This window comes from Passer domesticus, chromosome 19 (genome assembly GCF_036417665.1).
Source record: "Passer domesticus isolate bPasDom1 chromosome 19, bPasDom1.hap1, whole genome shotgun sequence".
In the NCBI taxonomy this organism is placed as follows: Eukaryota; Metazoa; Chordata; class Aves; order Passeriformes; family Passeridae; genus Passer; species Passer domesticus.
In genome coordinates, this window is record NC_087492.1 from 452,932 (window position 1) to 473,465 (window position 20,534).

Here is a 20,534-nt window from a genome sequence, read left to right on the forward strand (position 1 = left end):
GGAGGCCTGTTCTTGTTCCCTGTCAGGACTGTCAGGTGCAGCCAGCCGTGGCTCAGGCAGTGTCACCACAATCCTGAGCACGTCGGGCTCAGCAGAGGTGGCACGGCCTGCTCAGAGCTGCTCGGGGGTTTCCTGGCTGCTGAGGCTCTCCTGCAGCACAAGGAGCATGAGCCTAGAGCTGGATTGTTTATCATCAGTATTGTTTTATTACCATTATTTTCTGGATTTTCCATGTTGGTTGTACACTCTTTGCCTTCTCCAAGGATGGATTCTCCATTACCTTGTACTTGTTCCCCAATGCTCATTCTGGCAGGTTGTGCTCACACCCTGCAGTCACTTGGCCAGAGCATCTTTTCTGACCTTTTGGAGAAATGGCTCTTCTGGCTTTAACCCTACAAACAAGAGCATGAGGTTAGATGTTGTGGTGTGCTTTTACACTTCGTAATACTTTGTAATAGTTTTGATTTTGTATCCCCTTATTTTCCCCAAATGATATACCCCATTTTGTACACCCTTCCTTATCTTATCTTGGTACTTCATTATTTGATACTTGAAGATTTTAGGAGAAAAACCCAAGAGGATATCACGATAGCTCATGTTCTGAATGTTTTGTTTCATTGGGACTCTGGACAGTTTAAACAGAGATAACCAGCCTTGGAAACGGAGCTCTCAAGGTATCTGTGCTTAAGGCAGCTGGCTGGTGACGGAACGCTTTGCGGGCTGTCCATGCGAGGGAGACAGGGAGCCGGGCCGGGATGGGCTCTGCATCCCGGGCTGGAGCCGGGCTGGAGCCGGGCTGGAGCCGGGAGAGCCGGGCTGGAGCCGGGAGAGCCGGGCTGGAGCCGGGCTGGAGCCGGGAGAGCCGGGCTGGAGCCGGGCTGGAGCCGGGAGAGCCGGGCTGGAGCCGGGCTGGAGCCGGGCTGGAGCCGGGAGAGCCGGGCTGGAGCCGGGCTGGAGCCGGGAGAGCCGGGCTGGAGCCGGGAGAGCCGGGCTGGAGCCGGGCTGGAGCCGGGAGAGCCGGGCTGGAGCCGGGCTGGAGCCGGGAGAGCCGGGCTGGAGCCGGGCTGGAGCCGGGAGAGCCGGGCTGGAGCCGGGAGAGCCGGGCTGGAGCCGGGCTGGAGCCGGGAGAGCCGGGCTGGAGCCGGGCTGGAGCCGGGAGAGCCGGGCTGGAGCCGGGCTGGAGCCGGGAGAGCCGGGCTGGAGCCGGGCTGGAGCCGGGAGAGCCGGGCTGGAGCCGGGCTGGAGCCGGGCTGGAGCCGGGAGAGCCGGGCTGGAGCCGGGAGAGCCGGGCTGGAGCCGGGCTGGAGCCGGGCTGGAGCCGGGAGAGCCGGGCTGGAGCCGGGCTGGAGCCGGGCTGGAGCCGGGCTGGAGCCGGGAGAGCCGGGCTGGAGCCGGGCTGGAGCCGGGCTGGAGCCGGGAGAGCCGGGCTGGAGCCGGGCTGGAGCCGGGCTGGAGCCGGGAGAGCCGGGCTGGAGCCGGGCTGGAGCCGGGCTGGAGCCGGGCTGGAGCCGGGAGAGCCGGGCTGGAGCCGGGAGAGCCGGGCTCTGCCTGGGAATCACCGGGCGGCTCGGGACACCAGCGAACTGCCGGGAGACGAGAACCGAGAACACACAAGCTGCTATCAGCTTCATAAATGAGTCACCAAAAGAGAGAAAAGAGCCCTTGTGAAACCAGGCACTTCTTACACTATCAACTTTCACTAGTGTGGGACCTGAGCAAACGCTTTCAGCATCTAAAGAGATGATCCCTCTGCAGGGCACTCGGTTTCATCCTGATGATGTTTAAAGACATCATTTCATGTCTCCGAACGTTTTCTAATGCCAAACAAATGCCGTTTGCGTTTATGTGCTCAGACTAACAGTGACATCCAGTGGCTGAGCGACCCAACCACGGCAGCAATCGCTGCGAACGGAGCGGCCGGAGGACCAGCCATGGTCACTTAGGTCACACGGACTTTAGAGTGAACATGTTACATGCCATTCCCAAGACTTGTGTGACAGCCAAACCTGTTCCACCTTCCCACTTGTTCTCTTGGGAAGAGCTGCAGTGTCTACAAGAGGGATTGTTGTGAGTTCTCCTGTGCTGGTGGTGGCTTTAGGCATAGACTGACTCCTCTGAAAACCTCCTTTTATCTCTGTAAACAAGTCTTGCTGAGTCTGTGAGCACTTCAGGCATGAGCAAAGCTGATGGCTGTTCTGAGAGCTGCCTGGGCACTGGGGAACAAGCAGGGCTGCAGCAGCAGCACTCATCTAAGATGTAGAATATTGTTTCATGTCCTCCCGAGTCCTCCAAAGCCTTTAAAAGGAAAAAGAAAAAAGAAACCAAACCAAAAAGGTGACTAGAACTGGTAATGCAGTGTCATAAACAGGGTTGGAGTTTCTCTGTGCCCCTAAAGCATCTGATCAGAGTATGTGAATGCAGATCAGGACGTTTGTTTATTCCTGAGATGTTATTTGTTAGTGTCCTTGGTCCCAAAGGCAGCCCCTGGAGCCACCACTGCACAGTCAGACCCCGGGCCGTGGGCATGTCACAGGTGGAGGGAGGATGACCCGCTGCTCTTTGGGATGGCTGCTGCACCCTCCTGATGGCAAACTGCAGCTCTGCCTCTCCCACTGCTCAGCTTCCAGAGAGACATTTGTGTTTTGTTTGTGTTTTTTGTTAACAGAGATCTTAATGACATACAATTCATAGAGCTTTAGGATGGTAATTACAACCCAAATGCCACATTCCAGGAACAAACTCGGGTATTTCAGAGAAAACTCACACAAAACCAGGAACAGCTCCCAGAAGTCTTCTGACATCAAGAGTACAAATAGCTTGATAGAATAAATGGTTGCTTCCAGCGTGAACAGAACTAATTTTAGACAGGAATCCCTAATGTGCCTGTCAGTGCTTCCAAATGAATGATTAAAGATAAAAATAGATTTATCATGTTTTTGCTTGCATGGGGCCTCAGTTCTGTGAGCAGTACGGAATCACCTGCTGCAAACACCCATGGGAGCCTGCCCTCATGTGCTGTGGAAATGGTTCCTCAGTGTCCACTGAGCACAGCTAATTTCATTGCCACAACTGGAGACGTCCAGGTTGCAGTGACAAGAAGTGCTTGGTAAATTTGTTTTGACGTTGCTGTTTCCTGATTAACGTAAAAGTGCCAGTGCTATCAGGCCTGTTCTGCACTATACCTCATTTTCTTCTAAGAGCCTGCCAGTGAACTATACATACAATCAAAAAAGTGCTTTGTAAGGCTGACCTGAATGTAGATGTTGTAGTTTCTGTTGGTTTCCCTTCAAAGTTTTGGTCCTATCTATTTGTTTTTACTGACTGTATAATTGAATTTGCATAACAGACTCCATCTAACAAACATTTTTCTTTTAAAATAACTCCACTTGCCTCTGTCTTGTGGCCCAATTTCTAACAAATATATCAGAAATATATGTTAAAATATTCATGGTACCAGTAATACAGAAATATTGCCACAATATCACTGGATGCCTTAAACACATGCACTTGTAAATACTGTCTGTGTCACAGGGGTGCAGTGTGGCTGTGGCAGCTCCTTCCCAAGCATCCACAAGCATTGGCAAAGCATCTATTCCCAAAATACCTGATGAGAAGACACCTTCATCACACCTGCTCAAAGCCCAAAGGATTTCACTCTTTTTGTAGGCACATCATTTATCAGAAGAATTAACAGCTCTTGTATTTAAGTGCTTAATTCTCAACTAAAGAGTAAAGCCAGAAAAAATGAGTTCATTATTTGTCATGGATACAGAGTACATTTGCTTTTACTATGTAGAGTAATACATTTATAGTAAGAATTTATTCTTCAAGGTTCACGGGTCAAGATTAATCAGTTGTGACCTTGGCACACAGCTCATCTCTTCATGAAGCAAAAGCTGAGTAAGGCAATCTGAAACAAGGATCTATACCTTTATATAGAGCTGAGTCTGACTGAATGGTTGAAATGTAATTGAACAGCAAAAATAACATTCCTTTGCAGAGGGAGAATTAAAGACCTTTGGAAAAAAAGAAGTAAAATACAAGTAATTTTTCAGTGAAGTGACATTATGAATTAATCTCTAACAGGGCTGAAGTTGATTGTTATAGTTCCTTCCCTAGTATAATCCTTTCTCCAGAGCAGTTCTCCATGCTTAAAATATTCAGAGAGAAAGATACAAACATCAACAGTTTAAATGCCAGGTGCTTTATTGACAGAGTGTTTGCAGTTTGCTGCCAAACAAAACCCATGTTTGTTTCTGCTTGGCATCTTTACTCACAGAACTTTTAATTTCTTATCTACCTCATCCATTCTGTAGTAGCAAACCAGACCATAACTGTGATAGTCACCCTGGCAGTTCCATCCATGCACAAGCCATGCTGCCTACCAGCCAGGACCAGATTCCCTGAACCCAGACTCTGCTGGGACACTGGGAGAGCAGATCCTGCCTCAGCACAGATCTCAGTGTGTGCATGACAAGGAACAGCTTTGGTTTATATGCTGACTGGGACTTTCCAGTGATTTCTTTATCTAAATAAACTCTCCTTTGTCACGTTTTTCCTTTTTTTACACCCATCAGAGCATCCTAGACCTCTGCCCCACTTCACCAATGTGGTTTCCCTTGATAAGGGCAATTCCTCACTCAGTGGTTTTGGCTGGTTTAAGATTATTTTGTGTTCCTTGTCAGGTTTAGCACATGAGACAGTCTTGACTTGTGTGTTTGTATGATTTTTATTTGTTCCTCTGAAAGCAAAAGGCTTTTGTATTTGCATGCATAATGCTGGCCTGAAAGCCCATGTGCTGCTCAGGATCTGGCTGCACTGCTCTGTTCACACTGTGTACTCAGCTCTCTTCACAATCCTTTTCAAATTGTCCACTCTACAGTTTAGCAGATCTTCACCTATTTCCACAGATGCAGAATCAATTCCTAAAAGGAGTATTTTTGCTTAGTGATGTAGTTTTCTCTGGCCTGCTCTAGTCTACACATTATTCACTAAGTTTAACTGTTTACATAGAAAATGCACGACTGCCACCATCAAGAGGAATTATCTTGAGCCACAACTTTCCTCTTATTTCCTTCTGGGTTTATGAGCTTCCCTGCCAAGACTAATCAATATGTAAACCTCTGCATGTTTGTAGCTGGTCTCATCTTTGTATATTAAAAGTTGTATTTCATGGCTTCCAGCTCTCACAATTTCATCACAGCTTCCACAATACTCACCTCACTCCTGCAGGCATGAGTTTTGTTACTTTAAATATTCTATTCATTTTTGCAGTTGTTGACAGAAACCTGCAAATCTGACCCTGCAGGCTTGAAGATTATTAGGGACATTGCAAGGCACAGAAGCTTAAAATGAGGCACTACTTTAAAGCTTGGCTCGAGAGAGTCCTCATCCTGATGCATGGCTTTGGAATTGCAGAACTCCATCTAAGCTGCTGTGCATCCTCTCTAATATTTTGGATTGATGTTCCAGCCAGAGGAAGGACTTGGGAGCCAGCCTGTTGGTGTTGTGGCTCTGGGGCAGCCCAGGAGCAGCAACCTGGGGCAGGCAAGAGGAGTAGAAACGGGGTCACACCTGCTTCAGCTGCCACTGCCTGTGCCCAGCACGGGGCTCCACAGCACGGGCTTGTCCTGACACTGGTAAATATGGTTTGAACCTGACCTAGGACTGCTACTGCCTTTTCATAAATCCACTGAATCATTGATGTTTGTATTAAGGTTTATAATCTTGTTTTTGAAAAAGGAGCGCTGACCTTTGGCTGATGTCATTTGCCAGACTTCCTCCAAGTGATGCCATCAAGAATTACAGGGATAATGAGGTGGAACAATTTATTAATCTGTGATCCCTGAGCAAATGGGCTACATTTGTTTTAGAGCCTTAATGTAGTGGTCATGGGTTAACCAGCTTGTAAAATCCCTTAGGCATTTCTTTCCAGGTGGGACTAAACTGGGATCTCACTGACTGACCATACAGTAGAGAAAATAATGGGTGAAATCTATAATTAGCATCAAAACTTCTTGGATTTTCACTGGGTTAGGAATTCACTGATGGCTTCACTGCTGCAATTCTTTGCACCCAGAGAGCTCTGGAGAGGCTTTAGCAGAACTCCCACCAGCACCACAAGAGTTCAGTTGACAGATTTGCTCACGGGAATACTCAATGATTGATCTGTTCTCCTCCCTGTGTGAGGGCAGAGCTGAGAGCCCTGCCTGGTCCCTGCCCTTCTGGGAGGGCTGTGTTTCTCAGAGAGCAGTTCCCCTGCTGGTGTCTGTTCTTCCCTGCTGTGCACCCAAGGAGGATCTGGGGCAGCAGCTCCTTTGCCAGGCCCAGGCCCAGCCCATGGCACAGCCAGGGCTGTGGTGATGTCCTGTTCCTGGAGCTTGTGAGGTTTGGCCTGATATAGCATGGGCAATTCTCCAAATTTTGGGAAAGATGAAACTGCAGTTCCTCAGCTGACCCCTCCTAGACACTGAGCACAGGTGGACTTTGATAGACATCAGTCAGCTTTATCATGGCTGGGGTAGGCAAAGGATTTTAGTCCATAAAACAGATAATTGGATACTCAAGTTAAAATTTTATTCATCACGTTGTTTTCCTCTCTTGTTCTAATTTGAATCATATCAAAAGTGACTGATGTAACAGACTTTCAGGTTCAGCCTGTAGGTACAAAATGTCTGATAACATTGTTCAGGGCAAGCAGATTGATCAAATCCTGTAGGCAAGGGCTGGAATATCAGACTCCAGAATCCTTGGATGCATTTAAACATCCAATTCAAATAAATGCAGCTTACAGGAAGGGCAAAGAGAAAGACCTAAGTTGGGATATGGCTGACACCACTGCTGTACTACGATTAAAATATGGCTTTTGATTAGTAAACAGATGGATTTTGATCTGCATCATGAGCCTGAATGAATTTGTTGCCAGTTCTTGAAGCGATTTGTGTTCTTGGAATCAAACTACCAAACAGTAACAGATGTGAGTACACTGAGCTGTCAAGAGCTTAATGAAGTAAAACCGAGATCACTACCCAGTTTCAGAGAAGGGTTAAGGGGATCCCTTTTTGAAAGCTAATTATTTAGGACAGCACACCTGTCATTAGGCAGCAGAAGATACCAAAAATTAACCATTATCTCGCATGAGTTCTCACTCTGCCACATGTGATTGAAATGATAGACAGAGTTGTAGCTCAAAATTAATTGAGCTTTCAAATTGGGAGAAAGTGGGAGAAAGAAAATTATTAAGGGTTATTAAAACCAGTTGAAATCACTAGCACAGCGCACCTTCCAGTAGTATAAACTATTTCCTTTCACTTCTTAATAGCGTAAAGACAGTTTGGTACACAGAACACAGACAGTTAAATCCAGCAGACGTGCAGCAGACAAAACATCTGCTTTCAGCATGGTGTGGGGATAGAGAGCAGAGGAAGACCCAGGTGTGGGATGCTCGGGGCTCTGACCACGGGCAGGTCTCTGTGTGGGGAGCCTGAGCAGTGACAGCCCCGTGCCTGCTCAGACCTGGCAGAGGCTGCCCTTGGAGAGAGCCAGCATCGTTCAGCCCAGGGCAGCCCGGGGTGACCCACGGGCAGAGGAGGCTCTGTGACAGCCCTTGGTCACATCGGCTGGGTGAAGCTGGAGCTCTGCTTGGAGTCCCCCCAAATCCCACAGCTCACCAGCTGCTGGCAGCAGCCTCCCCTCCTCTCCTTCCATTCCATGTGGGAGCACCAGCCAGCCTGGCCAGGGGGAATCACCAAGTGCTTCCCAAGGAGCAGTGTTCCCATCCTTGTGGAGGCTGCTGACCAAGGCAGTCTCTGTCTAGGAATGGGAGAGCTCTGATGGCAGTGGTGGCTCTTTGCAGGTTGCTATGTGCAAGTAGTTTTACCCAAGCAATTCATGCTATTCAAATCACTCCCCTGGTAATGGCAAGCACAGGGGCTCGAAAACCCAGGCATGGAAAGGAGACACGATGGCTGGCACTGGAAGTGCAGAAAGGAGGGAGAAGTCTTTGTTACTCTCCATTTTTGTGGTAGAGGATGTACAGTGCTGACCCTGAGGCTCCTCTGCAGAAAAGCAAATTTATAATTCTTAGGAGATTGCTGCATTTTTACAGGAGATTTGGGTGAATATATAACTGCCTCCATAGGAGCCTTTCATCATTTAGCATCCTACTGATGCCTGCTTTTCCTCTCCACAGGAATCCTGCCCTGGAATGATTGTAAATTACCAGGCAGAAATCTTTGATCACTCACCAATTAACTCCCTTCCTTTCAACATGTAAAGCTCTGTACAAGGGAGCTCCAGTAACTTCAGTATGCAGAGAAACATTTAAATTCAACATACTGAGAACTTGGTTACCTGCTTATTCCTGAACAGAAAATTTCTTCTGTGGTTCTTTTAGACTGTTCCTTTCAAGTAGGCACAAATCCAGTCTATGAATACTGATGATTTCTACATCTGCTCTTACAAAAACTGAAATCTTCTAGTCAAACATAGATCCTTGAACTTCACAGGTTATTTCACTGAGAAATAATACATTGTTGTAAGCAGAGAGATCGAGATGGAGAGAGAATGCTCACTTGTTACCTTAAATTTCTTTTTTCTTGGGCCACGGTGGGAAGCAGTGAAATAATCAAGGTGTGCCTCAGCTCTGGGAGCAGGCACAGCCTTGGCTTTAGCACTGGCCCAGCACTCGGGGTCGCAGTCCTGTCTCTGCTCAGCTGCAGCCAGTGCTCTCAGGGATCACCTTCCTCTGCTTTTCAGATCCACAAAGAGAAGGATGTGCTTTCCTTCTAAATGAAGGATTTTCAGTTGTAATTCTGCATGATTTACATATCTTTAAAGATTTTTTGGTACTTTCCAAAGAGCAAACTTTGTTTCTGAGGCTGGGTGTCAGCATGGTGAGTTGGTTGCCTCTTGACGTGAGCTGGGCCAGCAGCTCACCAAGTGATCCTGTTGGCAGGGTTAGGTTTGGTGTTTGCCAGTTTTTGACCTTCTAGAAATTATTGTCGAGTTTCAGCACAGTCTCAAGTTCTCATTTTCTAGTAAGTTTAGGACTTTTATTTTTTTAACTCTACACTCTCTTACTCGTTCTTCCCAGCGGGAAGTGCCCCACATACTGAATCCAGCAGTGGCAGCCACAGAATTAGACTCTCACTTCCCCTGTGAAAACACCACAAAGTTTCTCTTGAATTTTGTTCTACTTTCATTAAACCCATGAAGGGATTTTTAGCTGTAAAATAAGTTTTACTGACTCTTGCTCTCCCAAAGCAGGTATCTAAAATAAACCCAGTGATTAGCTATGTTACAGTAACTATTAAAAAACAGGGGGGACATTAGTGTCACCACTGAAACAGGCAGATCTTGCCATGGAAAACAAGATTTCAAGGTAGAAAATACCAAACAGCCTCAAACAAGTAGTGTCAGAGTAAACAGAGAAGGGTGTGGCCTTGAGGCCAGAGCAGACCCAGGAGTAAAGCAGGTGTCTCTGGAAGCAGGTTCCCCGTGTCCTCTGGAGCTCTGCAGAAGCCCTGGCAGCACTGAGGGGTGCCTAGGTGAGACAGGCTGCTGGGCGTGGGGGCTGCTGGAGCCCAGCAGCTTGGGAGAAGTATGGCTGGACACCCTCTTCAGCCACTTTTTAAAGAGTAAATCAGTTCCATTCGTTCTTCATTTTTCTTTCACTTGATATTTTACAGCAAAAAGAAACCTTTTCCTACTAAGATGTCTTAAAGTAAATGCATTGTAGGAATTTGGGTGTTATGGGTATGTCTGCATTCACAATCAGTAGATAATTGCATTAAGCTCTCTTTACCTGGAGAGACCTGAAATGATATTAAACCTAACAGTCACATCAGTGCCCAAACGACATAGATCACTTACAAACTGAGATGCTCCCTTCTGCCCTCAAGCCAAAGCCCTTTCAGAAGAGAGGTGTTACCACCCACCACCTGTCTCTCCAGCTGTCAAGATCCGGAGCCCATTCATTAACCACGAGCAGCTCTTTTAAATTATTAAATTATTAAACCTGATTGTACATTTCTGGAGACCATCGAGCTGAACTGACAAATATCCTCTCCATGATGGTGTCTGGGTCTGGGCTCTGCTCTGGAGGAAAAGGCTTTCTCCATCATTTTGGTCACATTCCTTGAACTGCCCCGATGGAACCAGCGCTGGCACAGGGCGTAGGGCTGGCATGGGCCCAGCTGTCTGTTCTCTCATGACTGTGTTATCCTGGGCTCCAGGAGCCTGGTGGAGGATTCTACTCAGTGGGCAAAGCTGAGTACTGGGTTTAACTAGCCTGTGCCTAAATGCAGTTTCAAAGGTCTATTGTGTTTAGGGGGATTTTTCCTTAGAAGTGAGTCACAAAAAAATACAGTAAAAATAGGATGAAAGTGGTCTTTCTTCCTCTTGTTAGATTGCTTTTATTTACAGTCCAGTTACTGTGTAACAGCCTGCTGAATATCCAGGAGACCACTGGGCAATCTACAAAAAAATGTAATCCAAAAGCAAAAAAGCAAGGGAAGAAGGAAAGCAACTTGCCCTGTGGTACAATTAAAAGTGGATCCCAAGAACAGCATGTGATCAGGGAACACAATAAAGCAAAGGCTGGTTCAGTAGAGGTTGCACATGTGACATAGCCACTGCTCTTCTAGCATCCCAGAGGGCTCTGCACACAGGGATGGCCTGCGTGCCTTTGCACCCCACTGGGGGCTCACCATTTGCAGAGGAGAAACAGGAGTGTATTTAAATCAAAGGTGGCTGGAAGAATCCAGCACAAACATTCCATTTCAAAGCCACTCTTCCTGCAGCCCTCCCTGCCAGGCTCCCAGCAGCAGGCTGGGGAAGATGCTGCTGCTTGGGGCAGGCTTGGGCTGCTCTGCTCAGTGGGCTCCTCGTGTGGGGTCTGCCAGCCACAGCCTGTGCTGGCTCAGTGGCTGAGTGTCCCTGTCCCTGTCCCTGTGTGGGCCCATGTGGCTGTGTGTCCATTCCCAAGGTGATGGGGAGAGGGTTTGGTGCAGCTGGGGGCAAAATAGCTGCAAGCTGCTGATGGAGCCTGGGCCGCGGCGGGCAGGAGCAGCCAGAGCACAGCCAGCTAAGCAGAAATATTGGCCTACATTTGTTTCTCCGCCTGGTGGAAGGCATGCGAGTTTCTATGGCAACTTGTGTTTTCTGTTCGTCAGGCCTACTGACTCACTTCTGAGGGAGCCGTGAAGAAAAAAGATTGTTTTCTTTCTGTGCCAAGTCAAGTGGCTCCTTTCCTGCAGCCCAAAGCTCTTGTCTGAGGGCTGCTGGTCAGGGTTTGTGCCTGGTGCGACTTCGCAGCATCAGTTTAGGGCCAGAAGGAAAGACAGTCGAATGTGACAACATCCTCATCCCCTGGAGAATACACTGGCAATGAGTTAAGTTTATCTTCATTACAAGAGGATGACAGCCCAGCTGGAAGCCCGGGACAGTCAGGCTGGTGCTGGTGGCAGCGCAGAGCTGTGGCTCCCAGCACGTGCCTGTGCCATGGGGCAGCCAGGGCACACACCCTCAGTGAGCTTGTGAGTGCTGATGGGATAGAATTACCCGAGAGGCCCAAAAGAGACACTGCTGAGATTAGTTCTTGTAGGGGGAATCGGAGCTGGTGAGATCACAGCTCACTGGGAGGAGTGTGCAGAGCATGGAGCCAGGCAGAGCAGAACGTGTTGGTTCCTGAGCACCTCGTCACCTCAGCTTTTCTAAAGGAGAAACTTTCCTGCATAACCAAGCTCGATTTTCTAGCAGAGCCCAGGGATGCTGAGTAACCATTTTTCCTTGAAATGGAGGGGAGTTTTGCATCCACTTCTCTCGGGCTCCACTGAAATTCCCAGCTATTATACCCTAGAGAACACTGCGAACGCTCGCACCACCAGCAATTCTTCTGATGCTTTTTCTTTTGCCTAATCACAAACATATGGCACACTTTAGGGGAGATTATCCTGACATTGTTAGCTTTAAAATGCAGTTTTCTTCCAGCTTTCCAAGGTCACAGCAGCTATCCAGTTAAAGGCTAGAGCAGGAATAAAACGTTAACGCAGCATGACCTTGGTCAATCAGTTAATCTTTCTCTACCCTATTTACTCCAGCAAAGTAAAAATCCATCCTCACACACTGCAGAGTGCTTTGAGATCCTGGGGTGAAAGGTACATCATAAGCTAGAGTATTAATTATTGAAGGCCTGATAGAGTGCGTGGTGCTGGAGGGAATGTAAATGAATTTACTGTTGGTGTTTGTTTGTGCACAACTGTAAAATACATTGGTCGTGGAGGTGCAGCCCCTGGGCCCCTGAACCACTGCAAGGTGTGTGAGGGCTCCAGCTGCAGTGTACTGCTACTCCAGGGAGTAAGAACACTGCAAAAGATAACACTTTTGACATAGAGCTCCTTGTTCACTGCCCTGCCAGGGGGGGTCAGGGTGCAGGCAGCTCTCTGCTGTCACCTGCAGAGTGGCATGTGCCATGTGCATAGCATGCAGGGGCACAGCCTCCCTCTTCTTCCCTGCTGCTACTGCAGCCTTGAGGTTTTGTGGGAAAACCTATTCTAAAATTGCTATAAATGGGTTTTCTGGCTGTTACATTAAGCTGGATTATACAGCATACCACATTGATTTTTAGATTTGAGAGTGCTGAATAATTTATGTGCACATTGCCTCCCAAACCAGACTGTGGCTGTGACAGCCCTGGCCTTCCCAGAGCAGGCACAGATAACTGTGGTAGGATACAGCCAAACTATCAACTCTCTTACATTTTAGTGTCTGCTTTTAAAAAGGCAGGTCATTTCTAACATAACTTTGTTACTGAGGTTTTATTTTAAAGTGTCCAGGAGTGTTATCCCACTGCAAGCACAAAGCATGATTTTTAGAGCTACTGTGCCTTAAAACGTGCTTTTGCTATCATTCCATTTTAACTTGGCCATGTATTACGATATCCAATTGTTTGATACAAGCATGAGTACACAGAAACAGCAAAAGGAAAATTGTCATTTTATGAACCATGAAGCTGTTTATCATATATCTAAATAAAATCCTTTTTCAAACCTTTTATCAAATTGAATTGGCTTGTGCCATTCAAGCACTTCTATTTTTCACACGTATATTGTAGAATACATTTAAAACTAAATGTGGATGTTGGCACAGAATTAAGCTGGTGTTTGCACTGTCCTTGTGCAGAGACTGTCTCTGAAGAGCTTAATACACTCCTGTGTGGGTTTAAGCCATGTTCAGACATTGATAAGTTTGTAATTTTTCTAACAACTTCAGTTTATTTTTAATATTCTGCATCTTTACTGACTGCAGCAAATAGAGCAGAACGTGTCCATTTTTCCCTTGCACTGGGTCAGCTTTGGTCAAACATCAAAGGCAAGAAACGTCTCTTAAGTGTTCTTTTGCTGAGTCCTCAATTTAAATGAACCTGCAGGGAGCAGCAAATATTTTCCCTGCTATTTTCTGTATCCCAGCTCCTGCGTCCCTCGGGGGTCGCGCTCGGGGGTCGCAGCCTCCCTGGAGAGCGGCTGGGGCTGCCGAGCGCCGCTGCTGCAGCCCCGGCACAGCCGCCCCCGGCACAGCGGCTCCGGCCGGCCGCACCTGGGAGATGGTGCGGGATCGCTGCGGGATCTCTGCGGGATCTCTGCGGGATCGCTGCGGGATCGCTGCGGGATCTTTGCGGGATCTCTGCGGGATCGCTGCGGGATCGCTGCGGGATCTCTGCGGGATCGCTGCCGGGGCTGGTGCGGGATCTCTGCGGGATCTCTGCGGGATCGCTGCGGGATGCGCTGCGGGATCGCTGCGGGATGCGGCTGCGCGGGGCTCCCTCTGCCGGCGGCTGCCGCGAGTGCCAGGCGGCCCCGGGCTCGGAGCCGGAGCCGGAGAGCGGAACGGGAACGGGGGCTGTCAGCGCTACCCGGGGCTCCCAGCGCTGTCCCGGGGCTCCCAGCGCTGTCCCGGGGCTCTCAGGGCTCCCGGGGCTCCCAGCGCTGCCCCGGGGCTCTCAGGGCTCCCAGCGCTGTCCCGGGGCTCCCAGCGCTGTCCCGGGGCTCTCAGGGCTCCCAGCGCTGTCGCGGCCGTTCATTCACGCAGAAGAACGCGGTCAGGTCAAAATCGCTCGCTACCTGTCGTCTCCAGAGTGCACCACCTGGCAGGGCTTTAAATGCACTCAAAAGTGACTCCAAGGGACGCAGAGCCCATTCCAGCTCTCCGGGGAGAAGAATTGTTTCTCTGTGTATTGTGTAGGTTAAATTCTATCCTTTCAAGCAGGTATTTTAGCCACAGGCCATATTTGCAGCAGTGTGTGTGTCTGTGTGTCTGTGTCTGTGTGTCTGTGTCTGTGTCTGTGTCTGTGTGTGCGTGCGCTCGGTGTTTGTGACTCCGTCAGCCTCAGCTCCAGACCTGGCAGACCTCAGCACGCAGCCTATGGACTTTGGATGGGCCTTTCCCTCCCCCTGTTCCCCAGCAGCAGTTTGCAGCTGAGTGCAGCCCATGCCTGCTGCAGTTTCCCCGTGCTGTTGCAAACACACAAGGTCAGGTTCTTACCTGCTGAGAGAGGCACATCTGGCAGTGCCCCGTGCTTCCACACCAGCCCCATGTGGAGCTCAAACCTGGCCTGCTCAGATTGCACAAGTGAGGACCACGGCATGCAGCAGAGCACCAGGAAAAGCCAGCCCCAGCTGTGAGCCCCGGGAGCCCAGCGAGGGCTTGGCTCTTCCCCTGAGCTCACCTGTAGCAGTATGTGCTGTTATATAGAAATATTATCAATTACATATTATGGCATAATGTAAACTGTCCTTATGTCGTGCTGAAGCTCCTGGGCCAGTGCAGGGATTGCTGGGTAAAACCAGGAGGAGCCTGGGCAGTGTCTGAGACCCCGTGAATGCCGTGTCAGCCCTGCCCAGGGTGGATGTCAGGTGCTGCTGTGGGAGGAAAGGCTGAGTTTCAGTCAGCAGATCTGTGTGAGACCTGTTCATCACACATGTCCTGCTTAACCACTCTCCATGATTAAATATTTACAATAAGAATTTATTCATAATTAAAACCCTAAATAAAAGGATTACAGAGAAAGTCAGAATGGTTCAGTAAGAAACAGCGCTAATTATTTTCACCCTTGTGGGTTTTTCTGTGTTTGGTGCTTGAATTTCAAAATTAAAATATTGAGATAAACTCCTGCTTTCATGTGAGCACAGTTGGGGGTGATTTCTTATTTGGTGTGAAGCCTGAAAAGGGAGAATTAACACTCATTTAATCATTTATGTTCAGTCATAATTTAGGCCCTGAGCAACAAAGTATTTAAGCAGGAGAGAAAACTTTAGGCAGCCACATATCCAGTGACTCCAGACAGATTATTCAGATGCCTGAACTGAAAAGTTGCTTATTCAGAGTGAGGGAAGAGCAGCATTCCCATGTGCTGGAAGCTGAGTGGTGGAGCTGCAGCAGATGGATGCTCAGAATTTTCAACCCAGGGTGCAAACACAGAGCTCAGTCCCTGCACAGCCACCAGCACTGGGGGTGATGCCCTGGCTCTCAGGGGTTGTGGGACCTCAGAAAAGGCAGGAAATTAATGAGAGTAATTTCTGAGCTGGGGAAAAAGTCACAGAGATGAATACTGCCAGAAAGCCAAACTCACTGCCGGTCACGGGATGCAGAAGCCCTGAGGAGGGTCTGAGCACAGAGGAGCTGTTTGCTGCACAGCCAGAAAGGAAACAAGCAGAAGGGCAGGAAGGAGGTTGTCAGATCTCCAGCACTATTGCAGTTATTCTTCCAGGTCTGCACGGCTGAAGCAGTTTTTTAACATCCATCACATCCCCAGTATAGGATGTCTGTAGGGTATGAGGTGAGCTTGGCGCCATTCTAAGAGTGTCATCCTCAAATGGAAATTTGTCGTCTCCTTTCAAATCTCGTCAGTTTTGTGGGGGAAGAAGGGTGGATATAAGGAAAGATGATGAGCCTCATAAACACTGCTGCTTTTTCCTGCACTGTCTATATATGAATATCATCATCATTTTATCTAAGTAAATCTAAGCCCATTCAAACTTCACATAATGCCATCAATAACTCTCAAGACAAAGAAAGGTATTTACAACAGCCAAGCTTCATGATTAAGGTATTACCCAAATTCACCACCCAGAATGCTTCAGAGTGATTTCCTTCAGGCTCAACTACAGCCACAACATAGCAGAGATCAATATCTGTGCCATCTGAGTATCATCCACTGCGATCTAAAGGACTGACTAAACAGGAAATAATACACAGATAAAAAGATAAAATGCCCTGGGCATTCCCTCAAAACAGATAAAAAGGCTCACCTTGGGAACTATATATGCTTATAGGGAGACCAAAGGTCTGAATTCTTGTAAGTTACATCTGATATTTAGAGAAGATCAAAAAAACATCAAAGGATTCAACTGAAAGTTTTAAAACCACAGATGGGAACTGGAGAGAGCCCTGTCCCCCTAGTGCAGGGCTGGATGTGGCACTCCACCTGCTCAGGAGCCACAGGAGCCTTCTGTTCCTGGGAAGATTCCTGCCATGGGTGGTTGTCAGGAGCAGCCCAGGTGAGGAGGAGCAGCACAACCCTGAGAGGAGTCCCTGAGGCTGGGCAGCCTGGCAGCAAGGACAGCCCTGACTTCAGACCAAGCCTCTCTGCCCTGAGCCCCTGAGGTCTGTGTCTGGCAGGGCTGTGGAGGCACTGCCTGCTCCTCCCAAGTGTGGAGCATAATGGAGTAGAAATTGGACCGTGTGGTGCTTCTAACACACATACAAAGTTTTAAACACTGTCCCTAAAGTGCTCACAAAGTCAACCCAGATAATGTAGGTGCTTTGGTTTACCCCTGTCCCCTGTAAGAGTGTCAAATGATTCAGTGAAAACCCTTCCATAAAGCCTTCCAGAGGTAGATGAATATATACAGTTGATGGATTCTAGATGTGTGCTGTCAGCCAGGTCCAAAAACTTGCAATAAGTAAATTTAATCAGGAAACATCACTCAGATATGAATGTTTAATGACGCTGATTTCTACTGTGCGCTGCCAAAGCCAGGAGCCAGCTTAGCAGTCAAGAGCCCACAGAGCTCAAGGTTTCAAAACAAACAGCTCTCCTTGGAGATTAGTGTTGCAAAAGATGTGAGCAGGCAGAAGAAGGAATGTTTTGCCTCCTGCTAAAGCATTAACCCGGCACAGGACCAAACTATTGTATGGCACCTGAAAGCATTTATTTCAAAAGCTGTGTTCACTCAAGCACCCTCAGTCAGTCAGAGCACTGCCTCTTGTACGCTCCATAACCTCCTCTAATGACTCATTTTTGTTGTCTTGTTTGGGATTTTTGTCTTCCCCACTAAACCCGTGCAGGGTCAGGGCTGGGGGCTCTGGGCTGGGCTAGGAGGTGCAGTTTGTACAGCAGGTCTGATGGCAGAACAGCACTTCCTTCTTCAAACCCAGTCCGTCTAGAAGGGCACTGTAAACCCTACAAATCCCACTGTAAATCCTACAAATGGCTGGGAGGATTACAGAGAGAGCTGGTTGGAGACCACTGCACTTTGCACGTGCACACAGATCCGGTCTGCAGCACTGCAGCCACACCGGCAGCTCGGACTGCAAAGCGCTTGTCCCAGCTCCGTGCTCCCCCCTGGCAGAAGTCACCTTGTTGTCAGGATGTCCAGCTTTCTGGGGTGCCAGATGAGCATCTAACCTGCAGAGTGACAGCCCTGCAGCAGGCACAGCACGGCACAGCCAGCCCAAGCTGTGGGTGTCCCGGCTCTCTGCTGCTCTCCAGCTGCCTTTGCCAGGGGCTGGGCTGTCCTCGGCTCCTCTGCTGCCATCAGATAACCCTGCTGTTGAATCTGACAAACACAGTCACGCACAGCACACGAAACAGCCCTGGACACGTCCGGGCTCCAAAGGGAAGGAGCCGGGAGGGTCAGCGGAGGCAGCCCTGCTGCTCCCCGGCACCGTGTGCCCTCCGGCGCTGCTGTCACAGCTGAGCTCAGCGCACGGCCCCGGGGAGCTGGGCTGCCGGGCTGCAGGCATTCCTGCTGTGAAACTCCTCCATTCATTGCGGGAGCTGGGAGGAGCCGGCGGGGCCCTTTGCAAGACGATTGGAAAGCAGCTGACAAGTCCGGTGAGGAATGAGCTTGTCCCTCCGTGAGCTACACCTGCCCAAAGCCACCCCAGGTGAGTTCTTCTGGCCAGGCTTCACCGACATCTGTGCTTTATCTGCCTCTCCTGCTCGTGTGTGATGACACCAGCCTCACTGCTGCTGTCAGGAATCCTGATAACGCGGGATGAGTTCACGGCAGAGCCCGGGAGGAAATGCTGCTTGCATGTGCCGAGGAGGACCAGAGGAACGTGCAGCGCATGAGGCCAGCAGCACCGGCTGAGCAAGGGCGAGGCACGGCCTGGCCGCCCAGCCCGGGCAAACACCAGCCCCTCCGGTCAGCCCCTCTCCACAGCCCAGAACAGCCCATCCCGCAAGGATCCGGGCTGGCCCCTTCACTGGCCATTCCTCAGGGCAGTGTTCGGCTTGTAAACTCCTTAATGTTTGTAGGTAGAATGAAAATTCTCACATGAAAATCTATTTTTTAAAAAATCCCATTCCTTCAGTGAGAAGCGCTGGTTTTCCTAACCAGTTTATTTTCCCTTTACTTCAGTATCGCTTCCCAGCCAAAAACCAGCAGTCGGTCAGTCAGAGGCAGACAAAATCGAAATTAGAGTGGAACATTTCCTTGTGGATAACTGAAGCTCAGTTTCGCTTCTCAAGCTCCTGACACGGGGGCCGTGCACAGGGCAGGGCGGCTCCCGGTAACCGCGGGCAGCCAGAGGCGGGCACCGGGCACCGGAGCGCTGACCCGTTCCAACGGGCTCCTCTTTGCCTCGCCTTTACCCACAGACAGGGCTCGGCTTTTCCCTTCCTGCAGGGGCACGCCAGAGCGCCGAGCCACGCGTGCCCGCGGCCGGTGACCCGGGACAGCGAGGGAGGCTCTGCAGGGACGGGACAGCACCGGGGGGCACAGCGGGGCACAGCGGGGCCGGGGCGTCCCGCGGCGGGGCGCGGATGGCACGGGGGCCGGTTCGGGCTTTGGCGCGGTTCCGCCGGTGCCGGGGAGCCCGCGGGGGCGGATGGCACGGGGTCGGTTCGGGGTTTGGCGCGGTTCAGCCCGCGGGGGCGGATGGCACGGGGTCGGTTCGGGCTTTGGCGCGGTTCCGCCGGTGCCGGTGAGCCCGCGGGGGCGGCGGGCCCGCACGTGCGCGGGGCGCGGCGGGCGCGGCCCCTTTAAGGCGCGCGGCGGCGCGGGGCGCCCATGTGGAGGGCAGCACGCGTGTTGTGCTGCGCGCCCATTGGCCCGCGCGCGCTGACAGCGCGCCCCGGGCCGCGAGCGCACTGCGGGGGGAGCGCCGCCCGCAAAACGCGGATCCGGATCGCGCCGCCGCCGGACCGGCCCGCCCCGCGCTGCTCCCCGCCGCCCCCCGCGCCCGGCCCGCACCGCCTCCCGCGCCCCGCGCCCGCCCCGCACCGCGCCGCCCGCGGGGCTGCGGGGCCGAGTCCGCGCGTCCCCGCCCCGGGCCGGCCGCCGCGTCCCGGCGCGCCCCGTCCCGTCCGGGCGGCGCCCAGAGCTCCACTCCACGTCTTGGCGCCGCCCGCCGCGTAGTAGCGGGGCCGCGCCAGCGCCCGCCTGTTGTGTTTCTGTTGCCACCCGCCATCTTGTCGCCAGCGCTGCGGCCGGCGGGGCGAGCCCGGGGCGGCGCGGGCGGGGCGGGCCCGCGCTCCGGGCGGCGGCGGCGGCGGCGGCGGCCGGGCCCGCGCCATGAGCATCGAGACGCTGCTGGAGGCGGCGCGGTTCCTGGAGTGGCAGGCGCAGCAGCAGCAGACCGCACGTGGTGAGTGCCCGGCCGCCCGCGCCTCGCGGGGCCGCGCCTGACAGCCCCGGCCGGCCCGCGCTGCACGGGCACCGGCGCGGCGAGGGGCGGGGGGGCAGCGGCGCGGGCGCGGCGCTGCCGGGGGGACGCGGCCCGCGGAGGCTCGGGGCGGTGTCAGGGCACGGGGGGCGCTCGGGGCGGCGCGGCGGGGCGCGGGGCGGGCGGGGCTGCCCCGGCCGGGCCCCGCTCCCGCCGGGGGCGCCGCCGCCCCCGCCCCGCGCGCTGCGTGTCCCCGGCCGGCGGGAGGGCGGGGCCTGCCGCGTCACCGGCTCGGCCCCGCCCGCCACCACGTGCGCGCGGCCCCGCCCCGCGCGGCCCCTCCGGGGGTTCGGGGCTCGCCCGGGGCCCGGGAGCGGCCGGGGCAGCCCCGGAGCCGCCCCGGAGCCGCTGCCCCGCGCCGCCCGCCCCCGCGCCGTCCCGGCCCTGCAGCGGCCCCGGCCCTGCGGGAGCGGCGCTCGGTGCCCCGGGGCCGCGCGGCAGCGGGGGCGCGGCCGGGCTGCCGCCCGCGCGCGGCTGCGGGACGGCGGCGCCGGCCCCGCTCCCGCTCCCGCGGCGGCCCCGGCGCGGGGACTCGGGCGGAGCTGCGGGAGCGGCGCTTTGTGCCGCCGCCCATTGTGTCGGTG

At 52.1% G+C, this 20,534-nt stretch overlaps 1 protein-coding gene across 1 annotated transcript in view; it reads left to right on the forward strand.

Moving 5' to 3' along the window:
• Window positions 1–19,679: 19,679 nt before the first annotated feature.
• The window catches only part of MNT (MAX network transcriptional repressor), a 28,346-nt gene continuing 27,491 nt past the window's right edge, over window positions 19,680–20,534 (forward strand). Inside the window, exon 1 of the mRNA XM_064394829.1 lies at window positions 19,680–19,872. Coding sequence (XP_064250899.1) covers window positions 19,800–19,872 — 73 coding nt within the window. The 5' untranslated portion in view covers window positions 19,680–19,799. The remainder of the gene's footprint in view (window positions 19,873–20,534) is intronic.